Here is an 18,869-nt window from a genome sequence, read left to right as displayed (position 1 = left end):
AAAGCATGCGTGAAATGGAGTGAGAGGGAAAAAGCACACACGTGAACAAACCAAGTGCGCACGTACGAACATGTACTTCTGAACTGGTAGGAAAGGTAAATAGAGTTCATCACTAATTTCAACCCTCTAGAATTTGACATGTTTAACATTACCTTTATAGTATCCTTTGAACAGGACTACAGCAGGGGGCACCATTGAGACAATCTTGGCTGATCTTACAAACAGCTAAAGAGAGGTCAGAACCAAGTATAAATACTTGGTATTTTGAGCAGGAGATTATCAGGACGGTCCAGGACTGTAGAATACAATTCCGTAGAAGTCTGAAAGAATGCATTGGCAAATCATTTCCACATTGCTGCCAAGGAAATTCCTTAGATGTGTCCAAAAAAATCACAAGAAATTGAGTTCAACTCAAGAGAGCATTTACCATTTTAATTAGGTAGGACACCAAATTATCAGTTTCTAATTTTAGAAGCAAGCAGTTTTCCACTAGTAGTAAAGTATATTGTAGACTCTATCCTTAGACATCAAGAAAACATGTTGCAAGCTGTGAATTATTGTCACTAACATGAATGAGAAAATTGTTTTGATAAAATTGGTATAGAAATGAAGCCAATTGGATGTGTACACCTTGTCTGCCTTTTCTACCATAAACTGCTTTGTGTTTCATAAATTAGTGGATAGATAAATATCCTTGCACATTTGAATCTATGTGGGGAAAGATAGAACGTCTATTTGTATATTTTTGACCTTTGCTCTATGGCTTTCCATTCACATCTACAACTCACTATTTGATATTATAGGTCGACGATGCTGAAGTGTGAATAATATTGGGTCTTAAGTATAGGAATGGACATTAACTATAGGCATGTGGACATTACTTTGTGGGTAAATGATTCTGTTAATTATGAAACATGGTAGCATGGATTAAATGGATCCTGGAAGGTGTATTGATGACCAGTTTAGGGAAAGAATTGTTTGAACCTCTTTTGCATTTCTTCATATAGGCAAATTGATGAAATATCATCTAAACTTGAAACTTAATAACAATAAAATGAATTTAGTAAAAAGAAACGGAAAACCTAATTTGTCTGCAGAAAGGGTTAAAATCAAGTGAAAAGGGTTAAAAACTGTACATATCCTGAAAATGATCAATTGCATAGTTTTTGGCTCAAATATCTGACTAGCTTACATTCAATTATAGCTAAACAACTTAATGAAATACAGTGGTCCCTCGATTTTCGCGGGTTCGAACTTTGCGAAACGGCTATACCACGGTTTTTCAAAAATATTAATTAAAAAATACTTTGCGGGTTTTTCCCCGCCCGATGACGTCATGCGTCATCCCCAAACTTTCATCCACCTTTAATAAATATATTTTTAATAAACTTTAATAAATAAACATGGTGAGTAATAATCTAGATGGTTGCTTAGGGAATGAGAAATTGCAGTTTAGGGGTTTAAAGTGTTAAGGGAAGGCTTGTGATAATGTTCATAGCTAAAAATAGTCTATTTACTTCCACATCTCTACTTCAGGGAAATTCGACTTTTGCGGGCGGTCTCGGAACGCATCCCCCGCGAAAATCAAGGGAACACTGTATTGCATAAAGGAGACATCAGTGACAGGTGATGGCAAAACATATCTGATTCCAAAAAGTCCAGTAGAAGGGACAGCCTCATGAATCTATAAGCCAGTACATGCTTGCCTAAAATGTTTAAGTTACTTAGAGGCATAATAGTGGATAACATCCAAGATTATTTATTAGAAGAAAATAAGATCAGAAAGAATAGAACAGAAAGGAGAAAAAGCAGAGGTATAAAATTTAATAATAAATAAATAAACTTCTTCTGATTGATAAAATTGTTCTGGAAAATTGCAAATGTTATATAAAACATTATAAAAATGTTATATTTGGAGCGTCAAAAATTTGGAAACAACTGGTGTCTGTAAAAACATTGGAATGCTTATAGAAGAAATGGTGAATCAATGAAAGACAGAATTGATGGTTAGAAAGGAAAAATATGAACTTGTCAACAAGAAAAAGTACCTATTAGAGTGACTTTATTATTTTTTATTGCCATGATCCCATTTTCAGTGATTTTGAAGTAACTAAGTGTTGGCTATCAAACAGCAAACACTGCAAATAAAAATGTCACACTTGTTTCACAATTAAGAATAGTAATGAAATTAAAATCCTAAATGGTCAGACTATCAGGAAGCATCTAGATGAAGCCTATAAGTAACTAGTTATTTTACAATTTGTTAATATCAAGCACGAATGGGTTTAAAATGTGATTAGTAAATAACATATCCAAAGAACAAGAAAATTGCTAAGGTCAAAACTGAACATTGGAAAAACCATCAAAGACATCAATATCCTGTGATAATGATACACTGCTTGAATTATTAACTGGTCAGTTTGGACTGAAAAATAAAACCAAAAAACCCCAAACTAATGACTACTCATGATGTCTTATATTCCCATAGTAATATTGATAGATATATCTGCTCCACAAAAAATGGGGACATTTTCTACAGATCAAGTAAATATCAAACTATTCTCTAAAGCAACTGAGAGTAGAACAAGAAGCAATGGGTGAAAACTAAAAAAGGAGAGAAGTACTGTAACTTAGAACTCAGGAGAAATTTCCTTGACAGAATAATCAGTGGAACAGCTTGCCTCCAGAATGCCCTAACACTAGAAATTTTTAAGAAGATATAACCATTTGTCTAAAGTAGTGTAGGGTTTCCTGCCTAAGCAGGGGGTTGGACTAGAAGACCTCCAAGTTCCCTTCCAACTCTGTTGTTGTTGTTGTTGTTGTTGTTATTATTATTATTTAGAAAAAGAAACTGAAGGTTTGATGTTGGCTGTGCGAGAGCAAGCTATTTGAATTAATGCAATAGGGATCACATTTGGTAAATTATCCAATAAGTACAAGTATAGATTGTACAAAGTTGCAGAAACAATAAATCATATACTCATCTCATTTAAGAAGATCACACAAACCTATTATAAATAAAAATAAAATACAGTTGCCAAAGTCAACTGTACAAATTAACCTATGCCAGTAATGAAAAAGTGGTAGGAAAAAAAGCTGAAAATGTAATTGAAAATGAGCAGGTTAAAATGTTCAATTCCTAAATACAAACTGATAAAGTTTTAGCCCAAAACACACTATATTTAACTGTGATTGAAAAGCAGAGTGTGGGGCATAAATTACCCCAAAGTATGGGTAATTAATGCAGCAAAACCAGGGGATAATAGGATAGAAGACAAATGATTTGAAAATATCATGAAGTCTTAAAATCTGAAAATCAATATGGAAGTAGAGGATGTCTCTTGCTGGTCTAATAAATGTTATTAAAAAAACTACCATATTTTTCGATGTATAAGACGCACCTTAATTTTGGGAAAGGAAAAGAAAAAAGAATTCTGCCTCTACCTACTAGCATTAGATTACTGGGTTCTTCACTTCCACTGGGATTTTGATAACAAACAGCACAGATCTTTTTATCTGTTCTAACAATAAAAATGAATTTTGCTTTCTAAGATTACAGAAATTTGAAGTGAATAAGAAATTAACAAGTAGTCATATATGATTGTATAATTAGTAAAACATACTAGTAGCAGATATTCCTGGATTTTTCAGAATCCACTTTTGTTGCATAAGGTAAATCTCAGATTTTTGATGTGGAAATAGTCAGTTTACTTGTAGAAGGTGACCAACTAAATTTCTTAAGAAAAGCTCCTCAGGTAATACTAGGAAAACTTAGAAGACTAAGGAGATTTCTTTAAAGCACACATTCTTCAAATCTTTAATCAGACTTTCTGTTTTATGCATCTGTTAACATTTTTTCTGCAGAAATTGGGATGGAATTTAACTGGAGTGGGTGGGGTGGGGTGGGGTATGATTTTCATGGGGGCAGAAGACAGACTTTGTTCTACTCCCAAATTGCCCCATTCTTCTTACCATAGCCTTAGGTATTGAAAACTGGGCTTTCTCACAGCAGGGCCTGATAGAGAGGCAGCACATCAGTCTTCCTGGAGCTGCCATTTTGTAAACATGTTACTGGGTTTCCCAGCAGTTCCTGCACCTTTGCTGCCTCAGTTGGAGCCTGATTCCTGAAGCAGCCCAGGGAACTACGTTGAGAGTATTACTAATTCAAAATTTTCAGGTGGCAGATCCCCCTCCATTTTGGGGGAGGGAGAATCTGCCACCTGATATCTCTTTCCTCCAGATCCTCAAGTTTCAGGCACCCTTTTTGCAATTGGGGACGGAGATCTGCCACCTGAAAACTCCGTGTTAAATCCTTTGCTCTCTTTCTGAGGGCGACTTAGGATCAAAACCAAGGCTGGAGATCCCAAGCTTAGCTAGGTGTTCAGACAACAGTGTGTCCCAGGTGATGGCGTTTTTTACCTCTTGTTTAAACAATCTTATTGGAAAGCTTGTCTTCGAGAACTCCCACGCCTTTTGAATCCGGACTTGCCACAGTTACAAGGGAAGGAGGGCCCCTTGCAGTTCTCCCAGGGACCCGTGTTACCCCCGAGTTCTGTGTCCCATTTCCAACCCTTACTGCTGCTGCCTCCTTCTGCCTCTCCCTCCCTCCTGGCACTGTTCACTCCATTAGGAATCAAGCTCCATGTTTTGGTAGCTGAGATGATCTCAACGTGGCGTCTCCTTTTCCCTCTTTCCGAACTTTCGCCACTTTTCCTCTGAGTTAGGGATGCTTTTAACACAGTTCCTGGGCTCCATGTGCAGAGTGTGTGGGCTACATTAGAAGTATAAGACGCACCCAGATTTTCACCCTTTTTTTGGGCAGCTTTCCAATAAGATTCTTATACTCCGAAAAATACGGTAATTGTTTTATAAAAATGGATCTGAATTGAACTCAGAGGACAAAAGGACTCAGACTATTATGAAATACTATGGGGAAAATGGTACAAATAGACCAATGATAGAAAATCAAAGAGATAATGTGGGATGATGACATAGAATTAGAAACCATGGTAAAATGATGTATAAATTGTACAAACATAAAAACACACACGTAAAAGGTTGTAAATTGGGTTTAAAATATTATCACATGTAAAATGTGAAAAATTAATTAAAATATTAAATTTTTAGAAATGGATCTGAAAAAGACATGAATAAATTATCAACAAGATATGCAAAAAGTTATTGAAATTGAATTTGAACAATATATTACTAATGTACAGATGGTTTAAAAAAGAGAAAAAGATTTTTAAAAAGAGAAATAATAAACTCTAATTTTAAAGAAAAAAATCATTTTTTAAAAAATGTGTTAGAAGTAACTCAAACTGTAAAGAGCATAATTTCTAAAAAATGTTTAGAGTTTTAAAATGAATATAAAATTGGAACAAGAAGTTTTCCCTTTGGATTGTTGGTTAAAAACTTGAAAGTGTGTTGTGATTTTTGCTATTATAGATGATGACAAGGCAGAAAATCTAATAAGTGAAAATAGAAAGATGTATTATTTCTCACAATGGAAAAAAAGGATGGGGGAAAATGGATTTGGTTGGGATGGCAATGTAAACTGTTTTAAACAAAGAAAAGATTTTACTCAGTCTTATTTCCTTTGGGAAATCACTTCTGGTTTTGTATGCTTGAAATAGAAAAAAAATGAAACTTACGAGACTTTGAGGATTGAATAATTGTGTAGTTATAGAAATGGCCCTTGTACAGTGATGGCAAATATATTTGGCACAGAGTGCCCAAACTAGAATGCCCTTGCATGCGTGTTCGTGCGCACACCAGAATACTGGAAATGTGAAGACCAGCTGGCAGGTGTGCATGCATGCACCAGAAATCTGAAAACAGCTGGCTGACACACAAATGTGTACTGGCCAGGATGTTTCCAGTGCTCTGGCGTGCGTGAAGACCAACTGGCAGGCGCACATAAATTCAGTGGAAATATAGAAGAGCAACTGGCTAGCGCATGCATGTGCACCAGTCAGCTGGTCTTCAGGGTTCCAATGTTCTGGCGCATGTGAAGATCAACTGGCAAGCATATATGCATCCACTGGAAAACAGAAGACACCTGGCCAGTGCGTACATGCTCATTAGCCAGCTGGTCTTGGGGTTCCAGGGTTCTGGCGCACGCAAAGACCAACTGGCTGGTGTGAAAACGCATGTCAGAAACCAAAAGAACATCTGGCAGGGGTGCACATGCCCACAGAGAGGGCTTTACGTGGCAAACACGTGCCATAGATTTGCCATTACAGCTCTAGTTATTTTTTTATTTTTATTTGTTTGTTTTGTCAAATACGTATTGGTGATATACAAAGATATAACAATTTTTATATACATGATACTAGTAAAATAGAAACATTAGGACAGGGGACAGAAGGCACACTGGTGCACTTATGCACGCCCGTTACTGACCTCTTAAGAACGGGAGAGGTCAACAGTGAATAGTCTAAGGGTAAACTATAATTAAATGTACTGCAAAAAGTTAATATTTCACTATTATAAAGAGTCAAAAACCAATATTTTTCCCTTTCTATTTTTATCTTCTGTCTCCATTTTTAAATTTTCATAATGTTATAATAAATTTTGATGAAAGGTTGAAAGAAAATCAACATGGTACGATTATGGCATAATCGGAAAGAGTGTTTGAAAACTTCAAATCGTGCAGAATGCAACCGTGCAAGCGATCATGAGTCTTCCTAGATACACCCATGTTTCTCCAACACCCCGCAGACTGTACTAGTTGCTGATTCGTTTCTGGACACAATTCAAAGTGCTGGTGATGACCTATAAAGCCCTACATGGCATCCGATCAGATTACTTACAGGACCGCCTCTTGCTGCATAAATCTCAGTGGCTGTTTAGGTCCAACAGAGTTTGCCTTCTCTAGGTCCCGTCAACCAGACAGTGTCGTTTGGCGGGGCCTAGGGGAAGAGCCTTCTCTGTGAGGGGCCCGGCCCTCTGGAATCAGCTTCCTCCAGAGATTCGCAGTGCCCCCATCTTCCTCGCCTTCCGCAAGAGGCAATTAGATCTAAACCTCCTGACCAATAAATGTGATGCATGGTGTGATTGAATTGGTTGATTGATAAATAGACTGGGTTTTTAGCTGTAGTTTTTTAATGTATTAGATTTGTTTTATATGCTTTGTTTTTTACACTGTATCCTATGAGCCGCCCGAGTTTTCAAAGAAGGCGGCATACAAATCTAATTAATAATAATAATAATAATAATAATAATAATAATAATAATAATAAACTGGATGTGTTGATTCCAGTGATTATCGGCATATTGAATATACGTCATACTAAAAAATCTTGGATATATGTAAAAAAATCTGCTTATAGACAAAATTTCCATCTGTTTAATTTCCATAGGCCACAGTTTTTGGATCCACACATTAGACAATGCCGGTATATTATGACATCCTAGGTTCTTGGAAGAATTCAGTAGATGTGAAAACCAACATCAGTTAAAGAACTGGCAGCTGTAATTCCCTGTCGAGGGTGGTATTCACTTATTTTCCCTACTAGTTCGCAAATATGAGTGCAAATGCATACACAGAGCCTTCCCTGCATGCTCTTGTGTGCGCGGCTTGCATGCATGCGCGCATCTTGAAAATGTCCCTAAATAGGATGGCATAGCGCTGGGGCTCAATCGCAGATTGCTACTACTTCAGGTTTTGCCTGAACCAGTCCGAACTGGTTGAATGCCTCCTGTTTCCCATTGGAAAGATTGCCCGGCCGGTGACTCACTCCCCGGCCCGGATTTGCTGCAGGGCCAGGGAGACACGGCCCTTGGCGCAGCCGCCATCTTGAAGGCCGGGATCTCGTGAGATCTCGCAAGATCCTGGCCATTTTGGGCTCCATCGGCTATTGCCGATGACGTCGTCAGGGGGGGGCAGAGCCTGCCAGCCCTATAAAAGGGGCTGCGCAGGCTTTGGGCCTCCTTTTTGCCCCGACGACGAGGAGCAGCGAACACCCACCCTCTCTCCCCATCTTCCAGTGTGCCACTGTGGGTCGCCTTTCACCTGGATCGGGGCCCTTCACCTGGATCAGCATGGAGCTACGCCCATAAGTTGCCCCGGAAGTTTTTCTGACGTCATTTTCTGCCCCGGAAGTAATTGTTTGATCCTGCGGGTCCTTGTTAGGGTTTATTTAAATTTATGCTAATTTAATGAATCAATTATGCAAAATTAATTAATAAAATGACCCATTTTAAATCCAGCTCTCTGTGTCCGTGTCGTTACTCTGCCTCTGCTACAAAATAGTACTAATAATAGTGAATCAAAACAAGTTAATAATATTGAAAATAGTGAATAGTTGTTAAGTGAATCACTACAGTTGTTAATTTAGTAACACCCTTATTAAGTGAATCTGGTTTCCCCATTGACGTTGCTTGTTAGAAGGTCCCAAATGGGATCAACTGATCTCAGGACACTGCAACTGCTATAAATAGGAGCCAGTTGCCAAGCATCTCAATTTTGATCACATGACCATGGGATCCTGAACAATTACAAGTGTGAAAAATAATCAAAAGTCATTTTTTTTCAGTGCTGTTGTAACTTCAACTGGTCACTGAATGAATGAATAGTCAATCCCTGTAACCATTCTGTAAAATGTTATAAATAGAGAAGATGTATTTAGAAGAAGCAAAGAGAAAGCAAATGGCTTGCTTAGAAGTAGCCTTTTCTTATCTAGGTGTCCTCTATATAGGTAGATTAATATTTTCCAGAGGTGACAATGCTTGCTGAGAAATTCGGGGTGCCTGATTATCTTCATAGCAGCTTTTTAAACTTGGGATTTCCCAATTTGGAATTCAGATTCTTCAGCCCTCTGAATCTACTTTTTACCCACTGAGGAAAATGTTAATGTCTCCATGGTAATTCAATCCTTCAGTTATATTTGAATGTAACTTTCCTAGAATAAGAAAATAGACCCCACAGTTATTTTAAAAATGCCTTTAAAGAAAGCATTGAATGCATGTTTCCATGGAGCCCACATTTGCCCTAAAAAAGACATGTAACCATCAGTAAATAATGATGGTGGACAGGAACTTTTAGTAGGCCGGAACACAGTGATCTGACCTAAAGACAGCTCTGTCCTGGCTCTTTATAACCAAGCAAATGCCCAAAGAAATGATAGGAAAATATCGTTTCTTAGCTTTGGTATGTCTTCTCACTTTCTAAAAACACAGTTCCTTAGTTCCTTCTTCAGTGCCATAGATTATTATTTGACTATCTTTGCCATTTGGCAAACATTATTTGGGATTAGAAAGGATGTGAGTTTTTGTTTTTTGTTTTTCGCTTGCTTTGACTAATACTGTCAGGCCGAAACCATTTCATTTGGGATCTTTGGCCTGCCAGACTTTATTCTGTCCTATTAAGCATTTTCTACAGTGGGGAAATGGGAGGGGAGATAGTATGAAGATTGTTAGTATGTAGCCATAACAAATTCTTTCTAGAATACCAAGGTCATCCTTTGTCTCTTTACACCTGTACCTGCACGGAAGGAGATTTTTGGACTCTGCCAGCATGGCAGTTGAAGATTGGACAACATGATGGATTTGTCGGTGTAGGGACAGGGGCTTGAACTTTCAACTGGGTGGACTTCACTCACTGGGTTTCACTCAGATGCACCAACTCTGTTAATAAATTGGAACTTTGAGGAATCTTTTGCCTTCGACTCTGATTTAATTTTGGATACTATTTGGAACCCTGACAAATACTATTATTTTCTTGACTGAGGGGTAAGGTTTTTGTCAGAGATCAGAAAGGGGCTTCTAGAATCACAGCTCTATCAACAAAGCAACTTGCTGGAGCTCTTTCAGATTCATACTTAGTGTTTTTCTCTTACCTCTTTTGCAGAGTAAGTGTCCTAGTTGGAGCACCTAAAGCCAATACAACTCAGCCAGACATAGTGGAAGGAGGAGCTGTCTACTATTGCCCTTGGCCAGCCATGGAGTGTAAACAGATCCCTTTTGATAATAAAAGTAAGCAAATTGTTTCTATGTCATTCTCTGCATGAGAATGTTTTGTCACTGATCATTGCCTCTGGCGCGAGCTGATCCGATGTTCCTTTCATTATGTCAATTTGTATGAACTAAATCTTTTTAGAGAAGGCACAAATCTTAGATATTGAATGGAAGATACCCTCATGTGCAAAAGATACAGTGCAGAAGGGTCTGAGAGAAATAATGTGATGTCCAAGAGCTGGACTTGTATAGCAAAAGTCTTAGCAACAGTGACTGGCTATATACAGTTAAACAGAATCTATTTTATTCATCTCCCCATTTAGCAGTTAGATTTTTAGTTCATTAGATTTTCCTTCAGATTTTTAATCTTTCCTCCAAAAAGGTAGGTCAAGGTATGGAGTTTTTGGAAATATATATAAACCAGCTGGAAAATAAGTCAGTGGTGATATGACCGGGAAAATAGATATTAAAAAGGGAGTATGTCAAGGTTGCCCATTAGCCCCATTAATTTTTATATTAGCCCTGGAAAGTTTATTGAGAAAAGTAAGTAGTATGCATGAGATAAAGGGGCTGAAAGGAAGGAGGAATATAAACTCCGAGCCTTCATGGAGGATATGACATTTATTGTTGAAAACCCCCTAGATACTGGCCCGATCCTACTTAAGGAAATTGAAAAATTTGGAAATGTGGCTGGCTTAAAATGAATAAGGAAAAGACAAAAATAATAACCAAACATATGACACTGAACCGAAATATTGAATTTTCTTTTATATACAGTATTTAATATTTTTTTTTTAAAAAAAAGATGGGGGGTATCATCCCCCCTTAAGAAAAGGTAGGACCATTCCTATCATCAATGAAGTGTTAATCTTAAATTAGGATTGTCCCTGCATTATATCATTACATGACTCCATTCTTTTATTTTCCAACCAGCAGAGTCCATGGAGAACATGGAAGCAAGGTAGCAAGTCACAGTCATGTGATGTCTTGTTTAATGAGTGGTAATTCATTTAACAACCAAACAGGAAGTGATCTAAGACTTTTCACTTAGTGACTGCAGCAGTTAGTCACAGATTTGCCAATCCCATCTATGGTTTACCTATACCAGTAATGGTGAACCTGTTTTTATTCGGGTGTCAAAAGAGTGCATGCGTGCCCATACCCATAATACAGTGGCCTCCCCTGTGCATACATACACAACCCCCACCTTCCATCCATGTACGCAGCCCTCACTCAAGCCTATGGACTTCCTGTAGGCCAGTAGGGCCTTTTTTCGACCTCCCCAGGTTTCAGGAAAGCCTCAGGAGCCTATGGATGACAAAAAAACGTTTCCAAACTTCTGGTAAGCCCTTTTGGCCTGTTTATCACTATCCATGGGCTCTGGAGGCTTTTCTGAGGCCTGGGGAGGATGAAAAACGGCCTATTGGGCTACCAGAAGTTTGTTCTGGCAGTCCATTGGTCTGTTTTTCACAATCCACAGGCTCCTGAAGCCTGGGGAGGACCAAAACTCCCCCCCCCTGCTCTATAGAGGGCCAAAAATAAGTTGGCCAGCTTGCACACGTGTGCTGGAGTTTATATAGAACAATACCTCACATACGCTACCCTCAGACATGGCTCTACAAGTCGCACTTGTGGCATAGGTTTTACATCATGGTCCTATATTCTCACTTGGCATATTCTATTCTACACTTGGCATATTCTCTCTCCCTACCCACCCATCCATCCATCCTCCGGGGCCAGTTTATATTTTTTTTAAAGGAGAAAATATGTTATACCTTGTTTTGCTATGGATCTACTAGGAGAGAAATGTAACTCATTTCCACAAAGATCCATGATGCAATTCTTTATATCCTATGACTGTTGATTTTTTATATCTCCTGGTTCACATTTAATTTTTTGGGGTTGTTTTAAATATATATTTGATTTCATACAAGTTGGTTCATCATTATCTTCTAAAATTAAAATGTGCTTAAGTTTGGGATTTAGCATTCTTCTATTTAACAAGTCTTCTGCCCATTAAAAGCATAAAAGCACCCAGTTTTGCATGCATATTTCTCTCAAAGTAATGGAGGCTGGGTTGAAATTAACAGAGGAATAATATGGATCACATCCAAATGCATCCCCCAACAACAGATGGTTCTTATTTAATTAAAGGGAAAACACATTTGAAACAATTTGTGCAGTTTGTTTTCTGTTGTTTCTCTCTGTACGGACCTTAAAATCGATTTATTGCTAGTGTCTTTTGCAACATTAAAACTGAAAGGCTTTAATTTAAACAGATCCGATTGTTAGAAGTGACAGCTAGGATTCATCAAGCTCAGGTTTTTTTATTTCCTGGTGATTTGGTGTGTGCAAAAGTGTTTCCACGTTCATTTTGATGTCAGAACTTCTCTGGAAGAAAGAAACAAAATCAGTACAGTAAACCAAGAGCTTAGACTACTTAATAGCTTTCAGAATAAATATTCTCCTGGCCATAAATTAACAAGTCAATATGACCATTCAGAATTAAAATCCAAAAATAAAACAGCTGAGAAACAGAATTTACCCTGCAAGATGGACAATGCAATTTAAATGTAGCTCAGTGTTCGTATTCTGACCTAAAGACTGACCTAAATTTAATCCATGTTGATATTATTAGACTGATGTACATGAGCAAATACAGTATCACGATAGAATGAAATAGAGCTTCTGAAAGCTTACATCACCATCTCATTCTCTGTATATCAAAAGATCTTGGGGAAGAGATTAGGAATGGAGTTCCAACTGGTTTAATTGTTTAATTAAAAGGGAATGCATGTATTACAATAGTTTTAATAGAAAACTTGGAATTATGTTTATCAAAGTTCTAAATAAAAAAATATAAAGGAGGTAGTGAAACAAAATGATTTAGGTGCAAAACTTCAGGACACACAAATTTAAAGATAAATTCAGCCTCTTTGGTTAATTTGCATAATAAAATAATTTAAACAGCAATTAAAAATAATTGCTATTACATAAAATGAGATTACGATGGGCAGCTGCAAGCAAGAAGATAAAAATATCAGACAATAGCCACATTCCTATTTTGGACCCCATTTCCAGTTTGTTCTTAAACGCTGAACACAAGACTCCTTTGAAAGGTTTTTCACACTTGGAGGGGAGGCTGTTGTTTTCTCTACCCTATCCCTGATTATGCTAGCTTTTTGGATAGTATATGGGATTTCTAATCTTTCCTTGCAAGGAAACTGCACAGCAGAGTTGGATGTGTTTCTCACTTCTGTTGCCAATAATAACAGCCATGTAGTCAGTGGACCAGCAATGGAAAAGAGATAACGTTCTACAAGTGATTTTATTGAAAAACAATAGCAATTATACATATGTCTTATATCAATTTCAAATGATTCCATTCTGCTTTGAAGTTGCTCAAGGTACCCTTTCCCCCTTGCATTAAGATTGGGGGTGGGTGGGTCACAAAAAAGTGAACAATCTCAGCCAAATTTTGAGAGATCTCAACATAGTCTCATGTTGGGTAAACCTGTGAAAGATGGGGATATTGTTGCCCACTATAACGCAACAGTTCTCTACCATCTCATGTGTTATACACCAAACCAGTCAGTCATTAGTGATTTAAACATGCTGGATCAAAGCTGATCCTATCTAGTTTAGTACAATATTCTGAGATGCACAATGGCCACGTAGGAACCTCTTAGGGTAGAAGAGCAGACTTTATAAATCCATTAAGAAGGCAATCTAGAACATTAAAGATTCATATAAATTGGACCAGTTTCATACAAGGATAATGGAAGATATTTGGATGATTCAGAATAGAGTATGTTGAAGTGGAGATTAAATGAATTAGGAATATTTAACTTGTAGGAAACATTGGGGGAAACATGATAAAATCATTCAAATATGTGAAATCATATACAAAAAAAAAAGACTAGGGTCTGTTCTTCACTGTGCTAGACATGGAGAAATGAATTTAAATTACAGGAAGAAAGATTCCATTTGATTAAATTGTTATAATAACTACAGTTTGACAATGGAACCAATTATTCAGGCTCTCCAGACTGCTTGTGCTAAAGTAGAGGCTGGATAGCATCTGTACGACTGTTTTAATTTGGATTTCTGCCCAGAGCAGATAGTTGGACTCTGTAGCCCCTTCCAACTCTATGGTTCTATTATCTTCTATTGTTGCTGTTTCCTAGGAACTAATATTTTAGACATGGTGCCTCTGATCCTGGAGTCAACTTATAACTCAGCTGTGCCCAGACTGTTTCTTTGCAGACCCACTACATCATCCTCAAAATGTTTTGCAAACCATTCCATAAGGAATATTTTTATATGTTCTTCAAAGTCTGCCAGATAAAAACCACCAATTAAATGCCTAAATCCCATGTTCCCACCACTTAATATGTAAAGAACATCACTTCACATTGAGACATCACCAAAAAAAAATCATAATTTAAAAATAGCAACTATTATATTGTGCAACAATATGAAAGTGACACCAGACGTAATAATCTAATAATCAACATGATGCATAATGTTGCTTGGGTTATGTCCCTGTTTTAAGTGGAATTTCTTTAATATATAGAACATAGGTTAAAAGTCATTAATGCAGACCTGTAGCCAATTTAAAATATATTTATTTATTTATTGTCTGTCTCCCTGCCCGCCTGCCTGCCTGCCTGCTTTCCTATCTATCTATCATCTATCATGTATCTATCTATCATTTGTCTGTCTGTCTGTCTGTCTGTCGAATTTATATGGCTACCCAACTGGAACACTGCAACTTTAGCCAGCTTACCAGACACCCCAAACAAACAAAAACAAAATGACAATTCACGTTGAATTCCGTATGCAACTATTAAAAAATGATTTGAAATTATTACTCTCCACTGATAGGAACCCCAATTATCCTCACCCAAGTGGCCAAGAAAAAAAAGCCAAGAGACAATGCTACAATAAACTAGTCTAGTGCCCCATAGGACTTTTTAGATGATAATGAGTAGCCATAATAAAGCAAACAAATAAAAACAACAAGAAAAAACAGCCAATAACAAATTCTTTAGTGCCTTTCTAAAAGCTATCAAGGTCAAGACCAAATTCCAGAAGGCAGGAGCCTTTATGGAAAAGGAATGACTACAAGTTGCTTAGATGTGGCTCACAGGGCCATCCTAAAAACAGCGAAGAAAGGGCCCGCGGTGCCTCTGCAAGTGAAAATGGAGCTTGGGAGTCCATTTCGTTGGCAGAGTGCTCAGACCTCCACAGGTGCCCCTAATACAAGTAACATTGAGTGGGCTATATCCATCCTGGCCATGCTTACCTCCACCCACAAGGTCAAACACATCCTTGATGTGTCCCTTAATGAAATGAAGTTTGACATCCCTATGTTAGAGCATGTGGAACAGACTGATGGCACTGGGGTCTGGGGAGGGACAATCCTACAATAAACTAGTCTAGTGCACCATAGGACTTTTTAGATGATAATGAGTAGCCATATAAAGCAAACAAATAAAAACAACAACTTGAATTATATCTGGAAGCATACAGGAGACCAGAATAACTTATGAACCAGAGATGTTACTTTGGCATATGACAATACTGTATCTCTAAATTACTAGCACTGCTGCATTCCAGACTTGTTCTCTAGAATTCTTCTACCATCAAACAGCACAGCAGGGAAACCCATTTAAATGAGGGTGGAGGTGGAAACTAGTAGTAGTTGCTCACCATTACAGTAAATATCATAGCAGAAAGTTCCATAGTTTAATTGTTTGCTTCTGCCATATGTAGCTTTTTTGCGTACCAACTGTATTAGTGTCATTAATTGCACAGCCCTCCAGATGTGTGGAATTGATTATTCAGAATTCCCAGAAAGGCCTGTGTAGGATGAAGGAATTCTGGATGCTGATGTCCATATATTTATATGTATTTCTAGAGAGGAAGGATGTCATAGAAAAAGGGGAAAGAGATGTATGATTTTTTAAAAAATACAGTGGTACCTCGTGATACGAACCCCTCGTCATATGAATTTTTCGAGATACGAACCCGGGATTCGGAATTCTTTTGCCTCTTCTTACGAACTTTTTTCACCTTACGAACCCACCGCCGCTGATGGGAAACCCCACCTCCAGACTTCCATTGCAAGTGGAGTGCCCGTTTTTGCAATCCTGGGATTCTCCTGAGGCTCCCCTCCATGGGAAATCCCACCTCCTGACTTCTGCGTTTTTGCGATGCTGTAGGGAAATCCCAGGATGCCAGCGAAGTGCCTGTTTTTGCCATCCTGTGATTCCCCTCCTGGGATTTCCCTACAGCATTGCAAAAACGTGGAAGTCAGGAGGTGGGGTTTCCCATGGAGGGGAGCTTCAGGGGAATCCCAGAATCGCAAAAACGGGCGCTCCACTGGCAATGGAATTTCGAAGGTGGGGTTTCCCAGCGAGGGAAGCCTCAGTGAAATTGCACTATTGCAAAAACAGAGAAGTCCGGAGGTGGGGTTTCGAGGACTTCTGTGTTTTTGCGATGGTGTGATTTCGCTGAGGCTTCCCTTGCTGGGAAACCCCACCTCTGGACTTCCGGTGCCAGCTGAGCCCTCATTTTTGCCATCCTGGGATTCCCCTCCTGGGATTTCCTTACAGCATTGCAAAAACGCGTAAGTCAGGAGGTGGGGTTCCCCATGGAGGGGAGCTTCAGGGGAATCCCATCATCGCAAAAATGGGCGCTTTGGCTTGAAAAAGGGCTAAATTTTGAGCTTGCACACATTAATCGGTTTTCCATTGATTCCTATGGGAAACATTGTTTCATCTTACAAACTTTTCACCTTACGAACCTCCTCCCGGAACCAACTAAGTTAGTAAGACAAGGTATCACTGTAATTTATTTTTATTTTCATTTATTTATTAGATTTGTATGCCGCTCCTCTCCGTAGATTGAATGTTTTTGCTCTACTTTGTAAACCATTAAAGGAGCCTTTGCCTTGAAAAGTGGAATAAAATATGTTTAAAGAAGATAAACTGATACTATTTATGGAGCATTTTTTTTGTTTTTAGTATAATACAATAGTCTTTGTGATATTTTTAATGAAATCGTAATTGGAACAGATATATTCAGACTTGAATTTGATTTTATGTAATAATTGGATATATTTCTAGATATATTATTTTGTAAGTTGAATATGTATTGCCATTGTAGGCAACAAACACAATCTTGAAAAATGCTACAATTAATATTATCATTCCCTGTTCTGCCAGAAGGGGTAGCTGGAGAGCAACCTAAAATGAATCATCTTTCCTTGTGCAAAAATACTAAATTATTAAGTATGGTTCAAAATTATGGCCAAATTCTTCTGTTAAAGATGTACCTTTAAAAAATGCAAGCAGAAATTTAGAATTACATTTCTTCTGTATTCTTTCTCTAATGCTGAAAAATGCTATTTATGGATTCCTTTCATGTGTGCTGAGTTGTACATTGAAAAGTACAATTTATTTTTTCTATCCAAAGTAGGAACTCCGTGTCAATGATTAAGGAGGGACTTGAAAAAAAAAAAAAAAGACATAAGTCAGTTTGTCCAGAAACAGAGTTGGTTGTTCCAAATTCCAGGTATTGTTAAAGGAGGGAAGATTGTACATCATGCATCTTCAGAAATTCAATCTCATGAAAAAAATATTAATAAAGATAAGATCCTGTGAGAGCATGAAGGGTGATAACTTTTGAAGACTATTGTGTTTGGATGCCAGAGATTTGAGGGTGCCAATTTTAAAATTGAAGATGAAATATTTATGCCTGATTACTTTTATCAACTACTTTTTAAAGAAAGAAAAAAACCCAGATGCAAATAATTTTGCTTAGGACTGGAACTTAAGGAGTATCCTTCTCAATAGTTAATTGATGTGAAACTAGTTTGCCCCACCACTGTGCACTAAAGCTAGGAGCACGAGTGCCAAATGCAATGAACTAGCAATCTAGATGCTAGCAGTCCAGCATTTGTAGGCTTCCCTGATACTGTATGCCATACACTAAATAAAGTGGAGAAATCATGATGCAAACTAAATTGGGATGTGTCGTGCATCTAGTCAGACATAGTTCTGGTTTCCCATGTTAAATACTTTTAAATATATTCGAGTTATTATTTTATTCATTCTTTCAGATTATCTCCTCTGTTTTCTTCAGAAATAGAATTCTGTCATATGACAATACAGTGGTACCTCTACCTAAGAATGCCTGTACGTAAGAACTTCTCTAGATAAGAACCGGTGTTCAAGATTTTTTTGCTCTTCTTAAGAACCATTTTCTACTTAAGAACCCAAGCCTGGAAAAAATTCCCAGGAAATTTGAGAGCGGCACAAAGGCCTGCACAGTTTCCTGCCATTTCTCCTTTAATCCTGGCCATCTTGGACTTTTCTGTGCTGCCAGAGGAGCCTTTCGGTGGCGCTTAAAGAGGCTTTGGCAGTCCAGAGTGAACGAAGCATTTTCCTTTGTCTGGGCTCTTGGAAAGGGAATAAACCACTTCGCTGTGGTGACTTCCTTGCGCTGCCTCCCATGCACCCAGTGTGAGGTTGCCTCCCGGAGCGTCTGGGCGTGGAAAGGAAAAGGGGGGCGCTTTGCCCCGGCCGGATCAACTTGACTTCAGCCAAATCAATCACTCGCCACAGTGAAGTAAAGGCACAGGCTACAAAGTGAGTGAGCAAGAGGAGAGGGGAACCATTTAGCATGGGAAGGAAGAGGAAGGAGGTAGCAACAGCAGCAGCTGCCTTTCAGTCAAAGGAGCAGGAGGTTCCACCGTCTTGCCTGCCTGGATTTCTCTCTCTGGTGCAGTGTATGGGAAGCAGCCTTGCGCCGGATGTATGGGAGGCGCATGCTCCTCCTCACTGCCTCAGAGTCCCTCTTTTTTTTAAGCCTTAAAGTTTTGAATTTTTTTTATTCCCCTC

At 38.2% G+C, this 18,869-nt stretch overlaps 1 protein-coding gene across 1 annotated transcript in view; it reads left to right on the top strand.

Annotated features, from left to right (window-relative positions):
- The window catches only part of ITGA8 (integrin subunit alpha 8), a 171,601-nt gene that overhangs the window by 1,909 nt on the left and 150,823 nt on the right, over positions 1–18,869 (top strand). The window contains exon 2 of the mRNA XM_070767084.1: positions 9,854–9,978. Coding sequence (XP_070623185.1) covers positions 9,854–9,978 — 125 coding nt within the window. The remainder of the gene's footprint in view (positions 1–9,853; positions 9,979–18,869) is intronic.

Source organism: Erythrolamprus reginae, chromosome Z (assembly GCF_031021105.1).
Source record: "Erythrolamprus reginae isolate rEryReg1 chromosome Z, rEryReg1.hap1, whole genome shotgun sequence".
Taxonomy (NCBI): Eukaryota; Metazoa; Chordata; class Lepidosauria; order Squamata; family Dipsadidae; genus Erythrolamprus; species Erythrolamprus reginae.
This window is presented reverse-complemented; position numbering and strand designations above follow the sequence as displayed.